At 43.2% G+C, this 22086-nt stretch overlaps 1 protein-coding gene across 6 annotated transcripts in view; it reads right to left on the bottom strand.

Annotated features, from left to right (window-relative positions):
• Positions 1-11755: 11755 nt before the first annotated feature.
• Positions 11756-22086, bottom strand: part of meis2a (Meis homeobox 2a) — a 76382-nt gene continuing 66051 nt past the window's right edge. For 4 of the 6 annotated variants that reach the window (XM_044047711.1, XM_044047713.1, XM_044047708.1 and 1 more), the window contains exons 10-13: positions 18682-18740; positions 17646-17756; positions 17068-17166; positions 11756-13718 (exon numbers count right to left, since the gene is read on the bottom strand). In XM_044047711.1, coding sequence (XP_043903646.1) covers positions 17108-17166; positions 17646-17756; positions 18682-18740 — 229 coding nt within the window. In that variant the 3' untranslated portion in view covers positions 11756-13718; positions 17068-17107. The remainder of the gene's footprint in view (positions 13719-17067; positions 17167-17645; positions 17757-18681; positions 18741-22086) is intronic. The other 2 variants (XM_044047710.1, XM_044047712.1) reach the window with 1 other exon arrangement.

The raw sequence follows: 22086 nt of genomic DNA, 5'->3' as shown, positions 1-22086 counted from the left end.
TTGAGTGATTTTGGATGACATACCATAGTATGACTTTTTGGTTTTTGGACTGTGATTTTGACTGATTTTGACTGATTTTACAACATACTATACTATGACATTTTTTGGTGGTTTTGGACGACATACTATACTATGACATTTTTGACTAATTTTGGACGACATACTATACTATGTCTTTTTTGACTCATTTTGGACGACATACTATACTATGACGTTTTTGGTGTCATTTTGGACGACATACCAATGACGTTTTTGGGTCAACGCTGATCTTTGACAGATAATTTCAATTCACGATCTCTGCAACACAGGACTATGAAATAATAAGGGAAATAATTATATATGTAGTGAACATAAAATGAATTGGTATTTTAATGAATTAATGACATTTAATAAAACAATTATGCGTTTCATTCCAATTTTAATGAGTTAATTAATGACAAATTTATGTAATTATTTAATGGTGTATTTATTGATTTCATTTTGGCACTTTAATCCCTCCATACAAGCAGACTTGAGAAAAGCCCAAACTATCCCTTTAACTGCAGCTGTTAGTGGGTGTTTAGTATAAATCTGGGAGTGTCTGAAACATTAGTGAAGTCGTGAACAATAATGGTATTTAGAAGGTGCAATGTTTTGTCTAAAATGATTGTGTTTGCTGCACAAGGCACAAGTCCCGACACTGAAGCACTACAAACAGCTGCAGATGAGTTGAGACTGGCTGAAGCATTAAAACGCATCAAACAAGTGTTGTCACTAAAGTCACATGTTAACAATGGAAATGAATGCAGACACATTAAACAGAGACTCATATGCCAATATGACTAATGACTACAATAGTAAACTGGAAAAGCTTCTACCTTCTTGACTTCTATGTTAGCGCCCCCTACAGCTATATTTTTATGCTTGTTTATTTTGCACAATAAAGATATTTCATATTCACATCTATTGCGACATAAGTATGAAAAATAGTCTATTAATTTCACGGCAGAAGAGACTTACTTATCTGCAGTTGGGCAAAAGGAAAGACATATAGATCAGTATTGATATCGGCCCAAGCACTCTGATTAACATTTCCTGGATTCTTTGTCTTTCTGTAACAAACAGAAAACATTTGTATGTGAAGAGAAATTAAATGAAAGGTGTGTGTTTACATGGAGCAGTGACGTCACATTAGCATTAGCAGCAGCAGCAGGTGTAATCTGAACACCAGTGATCACTCAGGTTGGATGTTAACAGCAGGTGAGCACAGAGCGTCAACAGAACATCTAAGAAATGTGTGGATCATTTTTAAGCAGCAGTTACCACATGTTTGTCCCCGCTGCTCCACGTCCTCGCGGCTGTCTCCTCCTGGCTCTGCGTGGAAGGGCTGACTGGCAAACAGGAAGTGGGTGATTCCAATTAGATTTATCGAGAGGGCAGGGCGTGGACCCTACTAAGCCAGCAGGAGTTGTGTTTTGTGATTTGCAGTTGTGTTTAATATGCGTTTGTTATTTGTTGGTGTTTTCTTCCCATTTGTGGTGGTGATTTGCACTTCAGGCCCGACGTAGAAAATGTCTACATGGAACACTGCATAACGAATAACTCTGTCATTCCAACTAGTAATAAATAAATGGCAAAACCAAACGATAGTGAATACAGTAAGCTGAAAAGTATGCGGCTATTAGTTTATATGTGTTCTTACAGGGATCACGTTTTCTGCTTGATTTTCCATTCACTGATATACTGTATGCTAATGAAAAATGTTGTAAAATACATTTGCAGTCACAGAACTCAAGGATTTATATTACTTTTCAAGAAAATAACATTAAGCTTTCTCCCAACACCCAGAGACCAAGATGACCAGAGTTGCAGTGTTAACAAATTAATTTTCAACACGTTAGTTGAACTCCAGGGTGAGATCGTCTTGTTGAGCCTGAATGAATTCCTCTTTATTCACAAACAAAGTCGTCTCATGGAGCAGCACAACAGGCACACTGTCATTTTCAGGAGGGATGGACCGAGTAAATAGAAGTGTTCAAAAACCCGACAGATCCGTCACTTCTGTGAACTTGCGCAATTGTGGAAGTCATTCCCGAGGATGAGGTCGATCCCTGCACACCAACCCACAACGGGCCAGATACTAAGGAAGAGAAGAGCGTGATATTATGAAGCGGCACACGTATAACACTCATTTTAAGTCACGTCGAGCCACAGATTGTTTTGTCTCTGAGAACGGTAACTGGAATTCTTCTTCTGTTCTCAACACAGGACAGACTGCGATGTGGTGACCCAGTTCATAACACAGAAGTGCTCCCTCCCATTCTCCCAACACCCAGAGACCAAGACGACCAGATTAGTAGTAGTAGTTTAACTTCAGGGTGAGTCAAGGCCAGAATAACAAACAAAATCTCTGTCAACAGAAAACTAACTAACCGATCCACAAACCAAATAGTATAATAGTATAAAATAGTATAAAACAGAAGGAAATAAATGGTTCCCAGTCAAAATGGCTACTCACATCATGGGGCAGGACAAACTGATCAGATCCTGGCCAATCAGCATCTCCACTCAGCACCTGCAAAAATCAAGGGGCCACACAACACAACAGGAGCAGCGCCTCCCTCTGGCAGGGAGGATTAACTACATAAACCCACCCAAAATACACAGTACCACGAGTGCCAGGCCACCATGACAAAATTGTCTTCAAGACAGAGGGGGCGGGGCTCTGTCCAGCTCTGCACAGACATTTTATATCAAAAGACAACACATTTCCGATGTTGGAAGTGCGATATCCAGCCGAGGGCCGTGTGAAATATTTCTGTTTTTAACATCGCAAGTTGCTTGGCAGCGTAAACCTAAGCCGTCTCAGTGTGTTACGTTAATGACGGCTTAGCGGCCGAGAGTAAGGTGATGGAAAGGTGTTGACTTGCTTCTTAGGGCAATGAGAGCCAAGTGCTCATTTGTGAAAAATGTGGCGTTGGCTTTGTAACTCACACCTTCAAATAAACCCCGGGAAGCATATTTGGAGTTCCCTCGGTGCACGGAGACCTGATACGCCGCGTGTTTGTGGCCATCTTTGGGGTGCGGTGAGCTTGGCCGAGATGACGTACGTCGGCCATATTTTACAGTGGCTATTTTGCTTGTCACTTATGATTTGTCACTGTCCTTTTAGCATATATCATCAAATGATAGCAAGAATACTGCTAAATGACATGTAAAAGAATACCACAGGGGAGCATGGAGCATTGGTGGGGGAGGGAAGAAAAAAGGTCTGTCAGTGAAATGCAGGGAGCGTGGGTTTGTGGTTGGAACCACAGGGGTGACAGCCTGCCTGCTCTAGCGTCGGCCGCCGGAAAGGTCAGCCCCCCAGAGTGACATTTGGACTGTGACAGAAGTGACCCAGAAAGTGTGTCATCTCCTGTTCACAGTGAGGGTCCACAGGAAGTCTGCTAACATCTATAGGTACAGGTACGGGGGTCGGCGTGGAGACGGGCAGGGGTGAGGAGAACAGCGGGGCGGAGGGGAGGCAGAGATGGAAGATGCATGAACGCCGGTGACATTCTAAAAAGGACGCAGAGGTCATCAGGGGACAAAAGGTTAGTTGCGAGATGCTGGGGACGAAATTTGATTGAGTCAAAACAAAGCCAGACTCACCTTTCCCTTTGTCCGGTCTGAGTATGATTACTTGATGAGAGCAGCTTCTTATTATGAAATAAGTGCACTTAGGAGGAGGCGGACCATGGACCACAGCGTTTGATTGGACGCTGTGAGCAAAGCACAATCAGAGCCACTAGTCCAGGTGGTAGCGGTGTTTTCTGGCCCCCGAGCTCATTCAGAACAAGGCTCCAGATCCTTGTGCACACAGTTGCGATAACTCGTCCGTCGTGTACACACTCTATACGGCGTCACGTTGGAAATCTGTGACAGAACAGATGCAATTGTTTATGTTGTTGAATTGTTGCCACTGGCAACGCAATGTTTCTGTGTGTGTGTGTGGGGACAGATGAAGGGCACAGATGTAAGCAGCCGTTTGGCCAGAGATGTCAAGAAACGGAAGACGCAGACAGGGAGAAGGGAGGAAGTGGGTGACACAACTTAACTACTTAACTGTTTTTCCTCCTCTCCGCTCTCTTTTCTTGCTTTATGAGTATTTTGTTGGGCCTTCACTGTGCTGAGCAATTATCTGTTTGGCTGAAAGCATGGTGTCAGCTCCAATGCTCCTCAGCTAGAGCAGTGTGGGCCATTTATCACTTTTACAACTCATTTTCACCCCAAAACACTCCACTTCAGGGCTGGATACAACCTCGCTGCTGCCATGTCCTTGAGTTCCCGGTGACAGGTAAATATACATTCCCATCCAAACACATGTCTCACATCGTCTATATTTGACTTATGGGAGGTCAGCCTGCGAGGGATCGATGTTGCAGTTCATTTTTAGAGGCCTGATGATGTCATGTTGCAGTGCATACCGTGGGTTATGGGAACGTTAACCTGTTGCTGCAAGAATGCAGGCAGTCAGGGACGAGGAGACGAGGGAGGCCCGCGTGAAGTTTTACATGTAGACTTTTGAGTGAAACTTGAATGGACTCTACTGTAACTCCAGCACAGCACTTCACTGACGGCGTCCCACGGGGACCATCATCGGGTCACACAAGATGGAAGAATGAATGGGGCGATGTGATGTTGTCATTCAAACGCAATGGATCACTTGAACTCCAGTGCCCTGTTGTAATGACCCCGTGTAAGGACCTGTAATGTGGTTTTCCCCATTGGGTTCGGGAGAAACCCTACGCCGGGGCCATTCAGGTGCGCAATAAAGTGCCTTTCACTTTCTGAGGACTTCCTGTCTCCAGTGGCGTTCGCCATTAACTCCTCACAGACAGACAAGAGCCTTTCTATTGGCCCGGACACTCTTTATCGCAGCAGTTATTCCCCGCAGGTACGACGTTACCTGGCCCACAGATAAGATAGGGAAGCCGGCTGCCTGTCATTACTGGCAGATGAAGGCTATCTGAATATTGACAGCAGTTTATGCTCCTTGTTGAGAAACAAAGTTGGACTTGTGAGACACTAGCACAGGGATTTTATTGTCCAGGGTGAGCTAATGTTCACTGTGGTCACAGCACTCACACATAGCCTCATGTCACAGCCTGTCCTCCTCCTCCTCCTCCTCCTCTTCCTCCTCCTGTTCCTCTTAAGTTAGATGCTATTTATTCACACCAGCTGTAGTGATGTGCTAAAAAAAAAAAGTTCTTGACACAAGCTAGTGCTTTTCATCACAGCAGCTTCCGCCTGCAAACAGGGACCATGTTCGTTTCTCTTCAGCTGTGTGAACATAAATAAACTGAAACGGAGCTTTTGTTGTTTCCATTCTTTGATACGCAAGGTTTTCTTTTTTTTTAGTAGTTTTCTCACGTTAACTTAGAGATTTCATCCAAAAATATTTTCATGTTACAGGACACAGTGATCTAAAAAGGTAAAGGATTTTTAAAAGAATGTATTTTTGATTGCTTGTTACTGCTGCTATTTGCTCTTGAATTAGTGAATTAGTTTGATTTTAATTGATCAGTGGAAATGATCACATTTGAAAAAACAAAAAAAACTAAAGTAACCTATACAATTATTAATAATGTCGGTCTTGTTATGTATTTATTTATTTTCTGTCTTTTTTTTATCAATTTAAAAAGGTTTTTAAAATATCATTTTTTATATATGTAATGACAAATAATTGAGTTTTTTAAATGTTTATTATTATTATTATTATTATTATTGTTGTTGTTGTTATTATTATTATTATTTTTATTACTACTACTACTACTACTGTTTTTAAGGGAAACAATGAAGTTGGACCCCTGTGTCTCCTTGTTTATTTCCTCCAGAGGGAATGTTAGTCTGTTACTCCATCCTAGAAACAAAGATCCTTCTTTATGTCTTTCTTTCTTTTTCCTTCTTCTTCTTCTTCTTCTTCTTCTCTCTGGTAGGCCTCCGTGTCATTCCACTGTTTTGAAAAATAAGGAGAGGGGTTTTTAAGTGCCATCCGAGACGATAATGGTTACCGATTCTATACTTTCAGTAATAATCTTCAAGTGGGCCGTGATTAATGATGTCAGTGTTAGTCTGGTCCTTCAGGCCCATGTCTCTCTCGCTCTCTCTCTCTCTCTCCCCCCCTCTCTGACATGTTGCGGTCACATATTATGAATAGCTCGTTCCTCTCTCTCTCTCTGTCACACACACACACACACACACACACACACTCATGTTAGAAGGGGAGCCGGGCAACAAGTCCCCAGGTGCAAAGCATAATATTGACCCCACAATCCATCTTTATTGATTTTACCATCAACGTGGCCGCCTAATACATGCATAAGGAGCTTTCTACCTGTGAGTAAATATGAGATGAGAGTCTTTGGAGGTCACGTTTACTGCAGCAGGTCACGCGCTCTGATCACAGTGAGTGGGGGGGAGTCGGTTTGTTTTTGCCTGAATTGTTTTGTGTGCAGAGGGAAAAGAGTTGGAGCTGTGAGTGCAGGAGCTGGCCAGTGAAATGTGGAGCTGATGTCACAACAGAGAGAGAGAGAGAGGCAGAGGGGCAGCTTGTTCTTCTTTTTCCTTCTATAAACACATTTACTTTGGCCTCCAGAAGGGGTCGCCATCCTGTAATAACAGTGCGCCCGGGGGTGTGGAGAGGAGGGGGCACCCATTCTCTCCCACTCTCCCCAAAAGCCATTGAACATTTACATTATATTGTAGTTATTAATTAATATGCGCCTTTAGATATGAGCACATGAATCAATAACCTGAAGACATTTAGAAAACTCTCCCTCTATCTCTCCCCCCCTCTCTCTCTCTCTCTCTCTGTCTCTCTCTCACACTCACTCCTCTTCTGTTATTTACAGGTCTTGTGAAATGTCTCACTTTGCTGCCTTCGTCTACCCGCAAGATATTTCCATTTTAAGCTCTTCAAATAACCAAAGGATATTAACAACAATAAAACAACAACAAGAGGACAGTGAGCAGCCATAAATGAGGGGAATCCATGTTTTCGCCGCTCACACTCAGGACTCCCGTCTCGTGTGGAATAATGCCAGATTTATTTGTGAATCTTATGGGCTCTCGAGCCATAAACCGTGATTATTTCACTGGAAAAACCGGTCAAATGTTGACAACCTCGGGGGGGCCGCTGCAGCAGAGCGCGCGCGAGAAGGCCGCGAGCTTCCCTAATTAAATCTTAACTGATTGAAATAAAGGTTTCACTACCTCGAGGCTTGACTGTAAGCTGCGGCTATTTCCCTTTTTATTGCGCTTTATTTATTCTGCACTCTCTCTCTCTCTCTCACACACACACACACACACACACAGAGGCGCGCGCGCGGCCCCTTTTCTGCCTCTGCAGCAACTTCACATAACTGGCCACCGCAATATTCAGCCTGTGCTAATTTACACAGCCCTGTGGCTATGTTATTTCTCTAATTATATATATATATATATATTTTACATCATTAAGATTTATTTTCGTGTGTGTGTGTGAAGGCGCTGTCACTCATTTTTAAGAAGACACGCGCCACTGAAGTGTGAAAAAACGCGTCTGATTCACGAATATCACCCATCGAGATTATTTTTAAACATTTCCCCTGAAACTAATCTCTCATTCTCTTCAGTCCGACTGACATTTTGACCATAATACACAATTGCTCCACTTTATATATACGTATGTATAAGTATATGTAAAAATAATGTGCCAGTATGACAGAATCCTAATTTGGACTGTGCGTTTGGTAAAAGGTCAGTGAACAGGTGAGAGCTTCCTCCTCTGCGTCCTCCCGTGTTTTTCTGGGTAGAAAAATACTAAGATCAGAAATGATAAACAGATAATGGAGCTGTCTCCTGCGGACACGTTCATCAGCGGTAAATGGGAGCTGGCGCGAGAGCTGCGTGGCGCGAGAGCAGCCTGTCCGGAGAATTAAGGCGAGAGAGTTTGCGACATTCCTGCAGGGGATGAGTTGTTGACAATTAAAGAACATACAGACAGAGATAGAGAGATGGAGGGAGGAGGACTGGCACGCGCCTTCCACTCTGACTGTTCGGTGTGTTTGTGTGCTTTTTTTTTAAAGGTACAGTATGTTTATTTTATTTTATTTCTTTTTTTAAAATAATAATAATGATGTATAAGCATTCAGCTTTTCCTTCCAAGTGTGCTGGAGCACCAACCTTCATTTAGCTTGATTATTATGAACTATTGTAAAAATAGGGTTCTCTAAAAAAGCTTATTCTCGGGTAATAAAAAAAATCTGTTACATGTATCTAATAAAAAAGTCTTGTATTTGATTTCCTGCAAACAATATCCTTTTTTGTTTTTTTGACAGTGCATCACGTGCTGCTAAAAAAACTAATTCAGAAAAATAATAGTTGTGTCTGAAACCACGCCTTATTTACCAGTATAGTGTTGGCAGCCGTTAGAGCGTGTGTTTATGTTTTAGATTATTTTTAAAATAAAATAACAAATCTCATAAAACAGCGAGACTCTAAACGTAAAAAATAAGCTTAGTTTCAGGTGACGAACAGCAGAAGGCAACGAATTAAAGAGGAGTGCAAATGTGTGAGCAGATGAAGTTTTTGCCCCCTTCGTTTGTTGTGTTTGCAGAGTTTGTAGAGCACAGATCAACCCTGCCCTTTTATTTAAAAGGAGAAAGAAAGCAAAAAAAGAAAAGAAAAAGAAAACAGCAGCCTGCAGAAAGCCTTTTCGGTGGTGCTATAATAAACCATTTTCCCTGGGCTTTATTGATCAGTCACTCTGAGCTAATGTAATTATCCTCATCAATAGGGGGACTGCAGGGAGAATCATTATGCGGTTGACATTGATAAATGATCAGCCAAATGCGGGCCTTTTCTCCCAGGGACCCCCGCCTCTGACCCACACACACACACACACATGCACGCGCACACTGACAGGCCTACATAACGTAGTCATAGAAACACCTTATGGCAGGAGGAGAGAAAACTGCTGAAATGTTTTTTAAAAGGAGGGCACACACACACACACACACACACACACACACACACACACACAAACTGTCCCCCACAGCGAGCCATTTTGGGGAGAGCCAGCTGCAAAGCGAAGGACACTCAGCTCCTACACACGCGCGCGCGCGTCCATTTCTGTGTCCACTATCCAAATCAGCAATTTCGAAGAAACACAACTTTTTCGTTCGCTTTTTTAATGCGTTTTCCCGTCGCTGCCTGCAGATGCACTCGTGTATCTAAAAATACACATTTTGCATTCCTCACTCCTCTCTTTCTCTCTCTCCACTCTCTCTCTCTCTCTAAGATCTTACACCTCACTTTACCAGATGCTGTGCGGAGAAAACAAACAAACAAACAAACAAACAAACAAACAAACAAAAAAAGGGAGCCAATAACGTGAGCATTAATAACGCGTCGCCTCTGCAGTGCATTAATTCGCACACGTGCACGCGTGCAGTGTCGGTAAACTGTGCGTGGACTTTTAATATTGTTGCATCGGGGAGGAGAGGGAGTCTGCAGCAGCAGCAGCAGCAGCAGCAGCAGCAGCAGTATTGTGCAGCAGTGCAGAGGGAATATATTCCTGATTTTATTCGTGCAGCAGCAGCGCGGACTGGCTTTGACAGGGAGGAGATGAAGGGGAGGAGTTGTTTAGCGCGGCTGGATCATCCATCATCCCTGTCACACCAAATCGGCAAAAGGAAAGCAGCAGAGGCAATCTACCTTCTGTCTCATCGGGGAAGAGAGGAGGAGGAGGAGAGAGTGAGAGGGGGAGGGAGGGAGGGTGAAAGAAAAGAAAAGAAAGAAGAAAAAAAAAACTATTAATATTAAAATCCTCTCCATCCACAGTAATCCTCACGTTTTCTCTCTTTTTCATCTGATAATCTCCGCACAAAACGGAGGACTTCTTCCTTCCGTTTTATCCAGAGAATAATGGAGCTTTAGAAAAAGAAGAAGAAGAAACAACATGAAGAACTTTTACGTTTTGAATGGTTAAGTAAAGATAATGCATCATTAACTAGACTCCAGGTGTAAAAAAATAAAAAAAATAAATACATGTGTGTTTTCTCTCTCCACATGGTTTAAGGCCTCAAACTGCGTCAGGAAAAAAAACTGTGACGCGTGCAGGTTTGAAGCCACAATTTCAGAAAATATCCAAAGAGGGAATTATTTCGACAAATTAAAATGAGCATCTTATTTTTTTAAAAGCGTAAAATAAAAGGTTTATATATATTTTTTATTTTTTAGATTTTTAAACTGTTATTTGGAAATTAATTTAGTGTTGTTGGTGTTGTTTTCTTTTTAAAATCAGTCATTGTGATTTTAATCACCTTTTAAAAATCATCTGATATATAAATAAAGCAACAGGCCAATGCCCCTAAATAAATGCAACAAACAATATATATTTTACGAAAGGAGCCAATTGAAAACTACATATAAAAAGCATATAATTATTAAACAAAAAAATAGCATTAGAATAGAAAAATAAAATCACACTGATAAAATTATAAACGAAAAATCCTCGATTTCCGTTTATTTACGAAGCCTCTATATTGTGTGCACTAAAAACAAATAATGTTGTTAAGATTATTATGGTATGGTTTATATATATATGTATATATACATATATACATATACACATACATATATATATATATATATATATACATTAAACTTATAATTACGATTTTGTGTTTATTATATTTGATGATTCACACAGAGGATATTTGGGTTAGTAACAATCATTAAAAAAACTTAAATAAATAAAAGTGAAGAAAAAATGAAGAATAATAGGGCAGGGATGGTTTCAGCCGCAGAGATGTTGTCATATCTGCTTTAAGGCTCTGACTTTGGATGCCGCGGGCGAACACAGGCGAAGAGATGGAGAAAAGAGAGGAGATCGCCTATCAAAGCACGTGTGTGTGTGTGTGTGTGTGTGTGTGCTCCCGGGTGGCAGTACCGGCCGAGGCCGAGAGGCGGCGCTGCAAAACGGCAGAAACCAACAGAGCAGACGCGAGGCCAGCAGTGTTTCTCACTGCAGGAACAATTCCACTGGGGACCAGCATTTGCTCTATTGTTTGAACGACAGACATAAAGTGAGTTCATGTAAATTCATGCAAACTATTTTTTTTCTTTATTATTAATAATATTAGTATTATTTTCAAATTAAGCCCATTATATATATATATGTACATATATATATATATACATATATAGGCACCTAATATCTAAAAATAGTCTATATTTAAATTCTTCCCTGTTTATTAATTTCTTCAAATTAATAAAGTTCCAATTCTGCCATTTCTGTCACATTTGAGACCAAAAGGCCTTTTTATTTTATTTTACTTACCTCCATTGTAATTCTTATTGGTCTAAAACTAAAGAAAAAATATGTGGTCAATTTGACCTTTTAATTTGCACTTGGCGGAATAATCGCTATATTTCAAACAGAATTCTTCTTTTTTGTGTGTCATTTTATGGGATTATTCCAGAACCAAAAAAGACAGCCTATGGATTATCAAATCACTTCCTCATAGCCTTGCTGGTTGATTATTATAAAAAAATGAAATGACATTAAAAATTACAATGTCGCTGACACGTTGCCAAAGAGCACATTTTATAATAATAATAATGATAGTAATGATAATAATAATAGTAACATTAATAATAATAAACCAGTTCCTTGTATTAGTAATAAAAAGAGATAAGACTGTTTTTTTAACACAGTTATTCACACAAAAATCTAACAAAAAAAAAATCAAAAATGAAATATTTATTACAGCATTTGTGACTGAACACCTTTTAAACATTACGTCACAGTCCTCATACAAGTATTTAATGTATTTTTGACAAAGCTTAAGGGAGACGGCATCTTATCATCTAGTGAGGAACACGTGCTGAAAAAGGAAGGAATTCATGGACATACAATATCAATGCCACAGCAGATCTGAAACTAGCAAAAACATTCTTTTTCAATTGAGGTAAACACATAGAATATCTAACATGAAACAATTAATAGACTGAACTCTGTACGAAGTTTGTTACAATATTCTCTCAGCTTTTTTTCCCCCCCCCCGCCCGCCCGCCCACCCCCAAAAAAAGCATTGAGTTCATAATTTAAGTTTTTTTTCTTTTTTTAAAAGTTTTAGGTTTTTTGGTGCATCAACCGTCAAAAGCTTCTCCAGTGCTGCGGGATCAACGTTTGTGTCAGTATATATCGTCCTTATGGCAAGAAAGGTTGATCCACAGGTGGAGAGGCGCCGTAGGATGTTGCTTTTCCACTGTTAAGCTTCCTTCAAAAGGCTCTTACCAATGAGAGTCCAGGGTACAAAAAAATAAAATAATATTAAAATAAAAATGTATAAAACCAACACAATCCAGTGCTTGGGCAATTCAAACGAGGAACCATTTTTTTTTCCTTAAAACCTACAGGGCAACATTCATTCATGAACCAAAAAAAGAGAAGAGAGAAAGAGAGACAGAGAAAGAGGGGGCATGACAAATGTTCAAACTGAATCTTCTGGAGAGATCCAGTGTCATTTAGCAGCCTTTTCCCATCATGCCCTGTTCTTATGGGGACAGGACCTGATTGTCCTCTGTGGTTTGGAGACTTTTGGAGATGTTCCATCTTCTTATTGTTGTTGTTGTTGTTTTTTTTGTTTGTTTGTTTGTTTTCTTTTCTTTCTTTCTTTTGTAGTGCTGTGCTGCGAGACAGTTTCTCCTCCAGGAAGGAGCACACACAGTGTGAGAGAGAAAAGGTTAACCTTTTAATTCTAAAACTAGCTCAGGAAACATAAACCATGTGATAGACGAAAAAAAAATAAAAAAAAAATGCACAAGTTTTAACTTATTTATCTATACTTTTTATACTACAGTAGTTATAACTCTTGGAGTCTTTCTGTTCTGTTTCTTTTCTTTTTTTTTTAAAAAAACCTTCCCGGAGTGATTTTTGTTTCAGAAGCGTTTTGAGAAGCGTCACACGAAAGTGTACTGAGCATGTGTGTGTGAGTGAGTGAGTGAGTGAGTGTGCGAAAACGTGTGCGTCTCTCATGTGCGCATGTGTCCGTCCGTTGCGCACACGTACGTCACAGAACAGCCTCTGTCGATGTCAACCAAAAGCCCCAAGACTTTACAAAGTGTTCTTGTCAGCTTGGTCCTCCGTTTGGATGAAAGTAACAAAATTGACAAGTTTAAAAAAAAAAACAAGAAACAAGAAAAAAAGAAAAGAATCATCACAGCTCATCTGGAATTCTGTTTCTTTAGTGTCAAATTCTGGTCAAAAGGGTTCGTATTTTTATTCTTAAAAATAGTCTCAAAATAGGATTTATTGTGAGCTGCTGCTTTTCTTTCAGGTTTTTTTTTTTCTCGTAGTAGCTGCTGTTGTCGTCGTCGTTGTTGTAGCAAAGTTCCCTTAGACTATTGGGCATGGATGTCCAGGCCTTGTCCTCCAGTACTGGGGTCGATGGGAGTGAGCAAAGGTGGTCTCTGTGCAGACATGGTCATTCCTGGGTGTGGCGAGGGTCCTCCGTGCATCAGCATGGCGTGGGGAGGGTGGTGGGCGTGGGGGTGGTCAGGCAGGTACGCGTGGAGCGGGGGTCCGTGTCGGAACTGGGAGGGGTGGGAGGTCATCTGGTGAGGGTTGGTGTAAGAAGTGGGTCGGGCCATGCTCATGCTCATAGGACCACTCTGAGGTACATACTCCCCTGGCATGCCTGGCAGACCTGAGACAAACACACAGAGAGAGAGAGGGAAAAGTTTATACACAGTCAATAAAATCATTTGCTCAGTGCAGCTTCGACCTGCCCCTCTCCATTAACAGGCCTTAATTCAATTTAAACACAACCTCAAGAACAAAAGACCTGAGCAGATTTTATGACACTGCCTCGGCGACTATGGTGCTTTTAGCCTCTACAAGTAAAGAGAGACATTATTGCACTGGGCTATTTTAGGCTATGGTGAGTGGTTTACAATGCCCAATAGCGTTGTGGTCAGGTCTCAGGTTGGAAAATGATCCTCAGTCATCCACAGACACTGAAGTCCTGGAGGATGTGAGGAAAACCGACCAGCAGTATTGATGTGGAGAAGTGCTAATACTTTTACAAATAGAACAGTTTATTCCCCAGCTGACTTCAGTGACAATCTGAACAGTCCTTCTCTCTCTCTCTCTCTCTGTCTGTCTCTCGAGGACGTGCCTCTGTGAACATATTTGATTTGGAGTTTCTTGCAGGAGTTATTAAATTATTTAAGACCCAGTTAGCTGCATCACCAAAGACATTAAAAGCTCGGCCTGCAACCATGAATGAGAGCATTTTAAGCGGAACTAAGTATTGGTCATGATGTGTGTTGTGTGTGTGTGTGTGTGTGTGTTTTGGGGCTTAAGTGGAGAAAAAAAAGAAAAAAAAAAAGAGCAGGAAACAGCAGCAAGTAACAAAGATAAAAGGGAAGTGGACAGAGAAAGGAAGGGAAAAGGAAAGGAGGTGGGGTATGTTGATGTCCCTTAAGATGGACTCTACTTCATATGTGCAGAGGCCTCAGCATGCTGGCATCTCTCACACTGTGACAGGACCCAGGACACAGAGCTGGCTCAGCAGTGCCACTGTTTGACTTTTCACACGACTGTTTGTTGTAATCAGGAAGAAAGAAGTAAGGTGTGTGTGTGTGTGTGTGTGTGTGTGTGTGTGTATGTGTGTGTGTGTGTGGGGGGGGTTGTTGTTCCTAGAGCCTGGGACTGGAGTATGGGAACATGGCTGGTCTAGAGGCCTGGACCTTGGGGAGAGACAAGTGAGAGCAGGGGGTCCCCGCTGGAGCCAGGGGGCCTGGTTCTGGGACTGGGTCTGGGCCAGTCCTGCTTTGTAATGTGAACCCCTGGGGGATTAGAAGCTGTAATAGGAGGGGAGAGGTCGCCGCAAGGTCACTAGGCATGCTCACTCTCTGCATTCCTCCACCTTAGTACACTGCAATTAAGAAATTACACAGGAGGGCCCCGGTGAAGGGGAAAAGGAAGAGGAGGAGGAGGAGGAGGAGGAGGGCAGAGAGGAGAGAGTAGAAGAGACAGCAGAGGCCAAGATTAATGGCCAGCCTCGTCGGTTGAAAGCTGTGTCATTTTCTCATACTCCCCTTTTTCGTGTCAGTTCATTTGAAATGCACATGTTTGTCAGGGCAGGTCTCTTAAAACCCCACTACTGGGGTCATAAAACAAATAAATCAATCTGGGTGCCCGGGGGCATGATGGGTGCCCTCACCTCCACGTAACCTGGAGCAGCTCCTGTTAAAAGGCCCAGCAGATGTTTTTGACACTGTAAGCTGCTAATCTCCAGTCTTGTAAGCTGCATTCATTCCGTTAAGTAGATCTGAGACACCCCACCCCTCCTCCTTTATTAACAAGAGTGGTAAAACCATCTGAAGACAATAAGTGAGGACAGACTGGGCCTCCCTCTCTCTCTCTCTCTCTCTCCCTCTCTCCCTCCATCTCTGCCTGACTGGCTGTTCACTTCTGTTATGGCACAGCAGTCGTGCTCAATGGCTGGCCATAATTAAGTACCAAACACACCATATTGTGTGGCTGTGTAATCAAATCAAGAGAGGATAATATTCCTCTGTATTGAGCTATTAATGTAATTGGTCATGAAGCATAAAGTATGTTACGTAATTAAATAGTCTCAAAATTATATAGCCCTATATTAAGAATTAGCCAACCTGAGCAAATGTTGTCTCTGTGTGGCTGTTTTAGGGAACATTGCTTCCTGATTTTCCCCTTTTTCGCCCCCCCCCCTGCTGCCATTAGCAAAGACAGGAGGGGAATGAGAGAAACTGAGTGAGAGACAGAGAGAAGCAGAGGAAGAGAGAGAGAGAGAGGCAACAAGGACGAGAGGGGTGAAATGATCTCTGTCGGCAGAACTGCCGCTGTGACCCTTTGAAGAATCCAGTCTCCATTTACATATAAAGGGTTCTTTTAATCAAGGTAAGTGTTATTATATCGTGCCTCATTGGGCAAAGGAGTTTAGGTGTTAAATAAAATCTCTCCTGCCCTGCTGCCTTTTGGGATGCGATATGTCTTGATTTTTCAAATGTCAGCACTGAGGCACTGGTGGGAGGCGCGATGGCGCGGCGTAATCAGAATGTCGCCATTTGGCCGTGTAAAGTGTGTGTGTGTGTGTGTGTGTGTGAGAGAGAAAGAGAGAGTAACACACAGAGAGAGACTGTATCTGTACGTGTGAAAGAGTTCCCCTTCTTTGAGAGGCAGCCATGCTTGTGTCTACAAGCTTATAAATTTATTTCAGTGTCTCCCTGCTCTTGTCTGTGAGTCTCAGGTCAGACTAGTCACCACCTGCCCCCCTTTAAATCGTCTCCCTCCAGTAAAAAATAATCAAAACACACAGCAACCCCCTCACCCCTCCCCCACACTCATTCCTCCCTTTACACAGCTCAAACCAAACCCTGAGTGAAGGATCGGCCGTGTCACCCGCTGCCCGTATATCTCGCTCAGGCCCGTAATGTACTGCAGTGTTCCCGTCTTTGCATATAAGATAATTTGGGCATCAATCGTTCCCCGGACAGATTTATGTCACTCGGAGGACAGTTTCACTTCTCCTTCTTTATCGCTTCACTGGAGCCTGCTTAATTTCTCCCCGTCAGCCCCAACCCCAGGAGATGTTATTTTTTCCCTAAATGTCCAACATTTGCATTTGCTGTCCAGGACGGGCGGAGAGTGATGGCGCTGTTGTGATAAATAAATTTGTGCATGCCATGTTGTTGCTCCCGTTGTCTGGCGCCACAATTCGGGTCCTCTCTGTCCCAGGACGGTCTCTCCCCTCACCCCTCCCCTTTTTCCCAAGACTTCAATTCATCCTTAGCGACCGCACCCCCCCTCCTCAAAAGAATCTCATGAAAACAGCCCTGCATGTTAGCTCATAACTGTTGATGCTGGGGAGCCGCGGCTCTGCTGGAACATAGCGACCAGGGTAAGAAGCGGTAGAGTTGGTGAAGAGAAAGGAGAATCATGGGTGGGAAAAATAAATAACACACACAGCCCCAAAGTGTAAAATGCAAGGAAAAGAGCCCAGTACTTACTTCCCCCTTTTTCTTTGCGTTTTGCTTTACAAGATGGAGGTTACATGTAGTGCCATTGCCCATCCATGCCCATATTCATCCCCATTCCACTCATAGGCCCTAGAAAGAAGAGATAAATGCCAGAAAAGGGGGTCAGCAGAAGTTTGAATCACAGAGAGGTCAGAGGAGAGCCACGTTCAGAGAGAGGATGAAGTTGGTTAGTGTTGGATGAGAAATGGTGGGAAGAGGAAACCGTGAAGGAGTGGCAGTCGTGTTTTAGCTTTTTGCATCGCCTCTTACGAGGGATTTCTCCACATGTGTTAGATTAGAGAAGCAAACAAGCAACACAAGCGGCAGACAGCCTGGGTAACGGTCAGAGGACCTTCCAAGAGAGGCGTTAGTGTGGTTGTGTTAGTGTTGGGTTGAGGTTTTTGGCCGACTTTGGTGGACCCTGCTCTTTGCAGAGGTGACTAAATCTCATGCTGCAGACAGGAGGATCAGTGTTGATCAGCGTGATGATAAAAGGAGGGTGAAAGTGGTGTTTGGTAAAGCGGGCGTGACAAAGGGAGACGAGGCGAGGGCGAGGTGCTCGCACTCACCGGCTGGTCGGATCCCCATGTGTTGCTGACCATCTAGCACGAAGCTGCCCATTGGCTGGCCCTCTGGACTGTATGCTGCTCCTTGGCTCACTGAAGGATCAAGAAGAAAACCTGATTGTAGTCAAAACGTGGACATGAAAAAGGGAGGGGGGGGAGGAAGAAGAAGAGAAAACACACCAGACAATCAGCAATTGTCCCAGCTCCAGCCCAAACATTCTGTAAGACATTGTGCTCATGTTTGTGGACCGTTGACTGACGTGTGGCATGCAAACACCAATACAGTAGGTCCTCATGCAAGCTCACACACACACACACACACACACACACACACACACACACACACACACACACACACACACAGCCAGTGTCATTCAAAACCACTCACAGGAGTTACATTGTTCTGCAACTGAGACAAGAAAGCATGCAGTTTGACAGGCTGAGAAGAATTTCACCAAGTCACATCGCCGGCCGTTAAAGACACAGCATAAACATGCATGCAATCTGAATGTGTAGATAATCCCACAGCTGCTAAATCACTCTGATTATCATTATTATTATTATAATAATAGGGAATCATTTATCCGATGATCTGCGATGATGTAAAAGATAAAAGTGGCAATCAATTTTTCTAAAAATAAAAAAAAATAAAAACAAAACAGCCCCACCAAAAAATAAATAAAAAATTCATAAATTGGTATTAGCATTTCTGGTGCTCCTCTTGTGTCCAATTAGTAATTCACAGATTGAGCGCTAATACACCTCTTTCTCCACTTAGACTGGGAAATCTCCAATTAGAGTCAATCAGTAGACGGCCTGCCTCACTGCTGAACACATCTCATTGAGAAAATTGAAAGAGGGATGAAGGGAGGAAGAGAAAGAGGCAGGATTTGTGTAAATGTAGGGTAATGATTTATAAAAAAACATGTGCATGCCAACAAAGGATTTGAAAAAGCTGTTTTCATGCCGAGGAAAGAAAAGAAGAGGAGAAGCAAAACTCCACGTTGGCTGGGTTGTTCTTTTATTTGAGTGTTTTTACCTGCTCGATTTGACTGGTCGATCATAGGCTGTACTATTCTTCTTCTGGCATTTATGAACCTGGCAGAGAGGGGAGAGGAGAGAAAAACAGAGAGAAGAGGGGAAAACAAACATTAAATCACCCTGCATTCACACCCGGGAAGATTCATCACAAGCTACTACAAAGACAAAACAGTTTTGCATGACTTAATGGCAACATTAGCCACCGGGTCTTTGAGCGAGGCGCTCACAACAAAACAGCAACAAACAAAAGGGCAATTGTGTGCTGACTTGGGAACCCAGTGAGGGATACTTTTAATGTTCCTTATGATCTATTCCCCCCTCTTTTAATAAAGCTTTTGATTACGTTTGGTTGCTATGGGCACCGGGGAGACATTCCTCAAGTATTAAGTGCAGCTTGGGCACAGAAGAACCCTCATCATGGCACATCCCTCTCTCCCTCTGTCTTTAATAGTTGCTCTCGAGGTCTGTTGCACACATCACACACAGGCTTTTACACCTCGTGTACAGTATCCTGTCTCTGGTTCTTCCTCCAAAACAATGTTATTTCTGGAGCTCTGACATTTCAAAGCAAGCTTCAAGTTAGTAATGTGCTCGATACAAATGGTTTCTTTCATTACTCCATCACTCTACCGCCCCCCCCACCCCCAAACACAGCAACACCACCATTCCCCTCTGTGGGACCCCCTCTCTGGCTGCATTGTAGGGGGCTCTGCTCCCCTTCCAGCTGTCTAGAAATGAGGACCAGGCCTGGGCCACTCCGTGCTTTCACAAGGTATTGTTATGTCAGCAAGCCCATCAATTAAGCTGTCTGAAGTTTTATCACCACCACAGCAGCGAATAAGTGCAGCTCCACAAAGCCTCCCCAGCCAGCCTTGCTCCTGTGGCTTTTCCAGTGTAGAGCCAGAGGTCATTTGGAGGTGACTGCCAGCCAGGGGCGACCTTTTTTAACTCGGAGCGGAATGGCTCAAATGCCAGCTGGACCCTTAGGTCAAACAAACTCTCCACCTTTCTTCCTCCATCTTTTTTTTCCCCCCCACTTGCCGTTTCTCTGAGCCATGTTCCCATACTAACATCAGAGCATGGACTTATGACTACAGGTACCACCATGTGGTTGATATTAAAGAGGGGTTTGAAATCATGTGGAGCTGTCCAGCATGGAGTCCTTTGCTGGTTCCAAAAATGCAGAAGAGAGAGCGAGAGGAAAAAAAAGGCCCCACCGCCCGTCCTAATGTACAAGCCACGGCACCATCAGTATGGCTAAAGAACTGGTCATTAGGAGGCAGGGAGAGCTGGAACCAATTTGGGTTCCTAATCCCCCATGAAGCCCTGATACCTGCCCTTACTTTCTCCAATGAACTTAAATGCCTGTAATCTTCCCAGCTCAAAGTGACATGGTTAAACGTACAAAATGCACGGGTTGGGGAAAAGGGAGACATGGTGCTCATTTTCCAGGGGGGGCATCCAGAGTGCAGCTACGCAGGGGTGCCACTGGCCCCTGGAGAGAAAAAGATGAAACACATCCATATACGAGGATAAGGGAGAGTGGAGGAGGAAGAAGAGAGAGAGGCGAGGAGGGCAAATGACAGACTCAGAGTGTGATGCATGATTTTGTAATTTAAAGGAACATTTAAATTGAATTTGTTATTATTCAAAAGGGACCAAACATCCATCGACGCAAACAGGAATACCTGCTGTGCTTAAGACAGAAACACGCCACCTGTATCAAAACCAGCTGAACAAGTAAACAGCGAGACCTTTCGAAAGACGTGCACGTCCCGCTTTCTCCCTCCGTGGACACACCGAGGGACTGGAAATCACAACCATGTGTATTCTTTACCTATTCTGAGACATAACCATAAACACATAATGTTTGGCATATTCTTGGCAGGTGGTAAATTTGCCCTTCTCGTTTCCAGCGAGTGCAGAGGTAATCCTCCATGTACGCTGTGTTACTTTTTCATTCTTCCAAGCTTTAAAAAGTCGTCGTCTTTGTTTTTCACGGATGATACAAAGACAAATTTTAAGCTATCGTTGAAATTCTTAGTATGAAAGCAATGGAGACCAACAGATATGCAAATATTTTCTCTACAAGCCACTTCAAACATGGACCTACTTTCTTGCCAACATTTCCCTTCTGGCAGGAGATCATCGTATTGCACCCTCACGCACGCACAAAAGCTCTGTTTTTGTACACTAAACAAGTTGCCACAGTAACCAGGGAGGCGATGCTGTGCACTGGAGGGAGTGAGGGATGACCAAGGGCTCCTCTTGCAGTGGCCTTAGACCACCTTTTATCAGTTTGAGTAAAGCCAATTGAGATTATCAGAGTCGGGCCTGATAACAGTGTTTTCCCTCGACCCGTGAGCTGCTAATGGAGTGTGCTTAGAACAACAAAACCAGGAATCCTCCAGAGATGGAGGCCAGTCAGCTAAAGATGGACAGATAGATGGATGGATCTGAGGACCCAAGGTCCTGAGAGAGAAACAGAGGTTGACCACAGGGATTCGGAATTCCCAACCACTCACTAAAACATACGTGCGCACTGTAAATCTACACATCGACACCATTGACATCACCACAACCACCGCCAGTGTGTCCGTAGGCTAACCAGAACACACGGGGGCTCACAGGGGACACTAGCTAAAAAAAAAAAAAAAACCTCCAACCCAAAGCCCATGTTTTATTATCTACATCTGGTGGTCTAGCTTATTATGGCCTGCCTCTGCTAAATGTTAGAGCACAGAAAGACCAACGCACACACACACACACACACGCACAGAGAACACACAGAGAACCTCTCAGCATGGGAACTCCACGCTGTCTTCAAACAAATAATTAAAGGCAAGGTGAGGGGGTCACGTGGAGGTCATTCCTCGGGATACAGCACGGAATGTGTTGTGTATTACTCCAGGAGAAAGTGGGCCGGTGGGGGCAGCGATCCACCGCTGTTTAATGTAGGCGACTGGTTACTCGGAGGCAGCTTGCATTGCTGAGCGTACTTTGGAATGTGCATGTGAACGTTTATGCACGTGTCAATCAATATGTGTGTGTGTGTGTCAGCAATCTCTTCACACACTATTGCCAATTGGCCTTCAGGAACACGACCTGCTGATGTCTTGGCACAAGTGGACGAGTAGACACAATAAGTGGAGAGTGGTGTAAGCTAAAATATCGGAGTATTTCTCAGACTGTGCATGTCACAGCGCAGAGTAACAGGCCCATATGAATGATGGTGCCAGAGCAGCAGGACTCCACTTGACACACGGTCTACACTTGGCTGGATTGACATGGCATCCCTGGTTACTTATATCTGCCCATACGGGGCGGGGGGGGGCTTGGGTGTTAAATACCCCTGCCAAGCATACAATGTTATGCTTTACTGCATTGAAGTGTGACACAGGAA

Source organism: Solea senegalensis, linkage group LG16, assembly GCF_019176455.1.
Source record: "Solea senegalensis isolate Sse05_10M linkage group LG16, IFAPA_SoseM_1, whole genome shotgun sequence".
Lineage (NCBI taxonomy): Eukaryota > Metazoa > Chordata > Actinopteri > Pleuronectiformes > Soleidae > Solea > Solea senegalensis.
The sequence above is the reverse complement of the archived record's forward strand: the minus strand, read 5'-3'. Positions and strand labels throughout refer to the sequence as shown.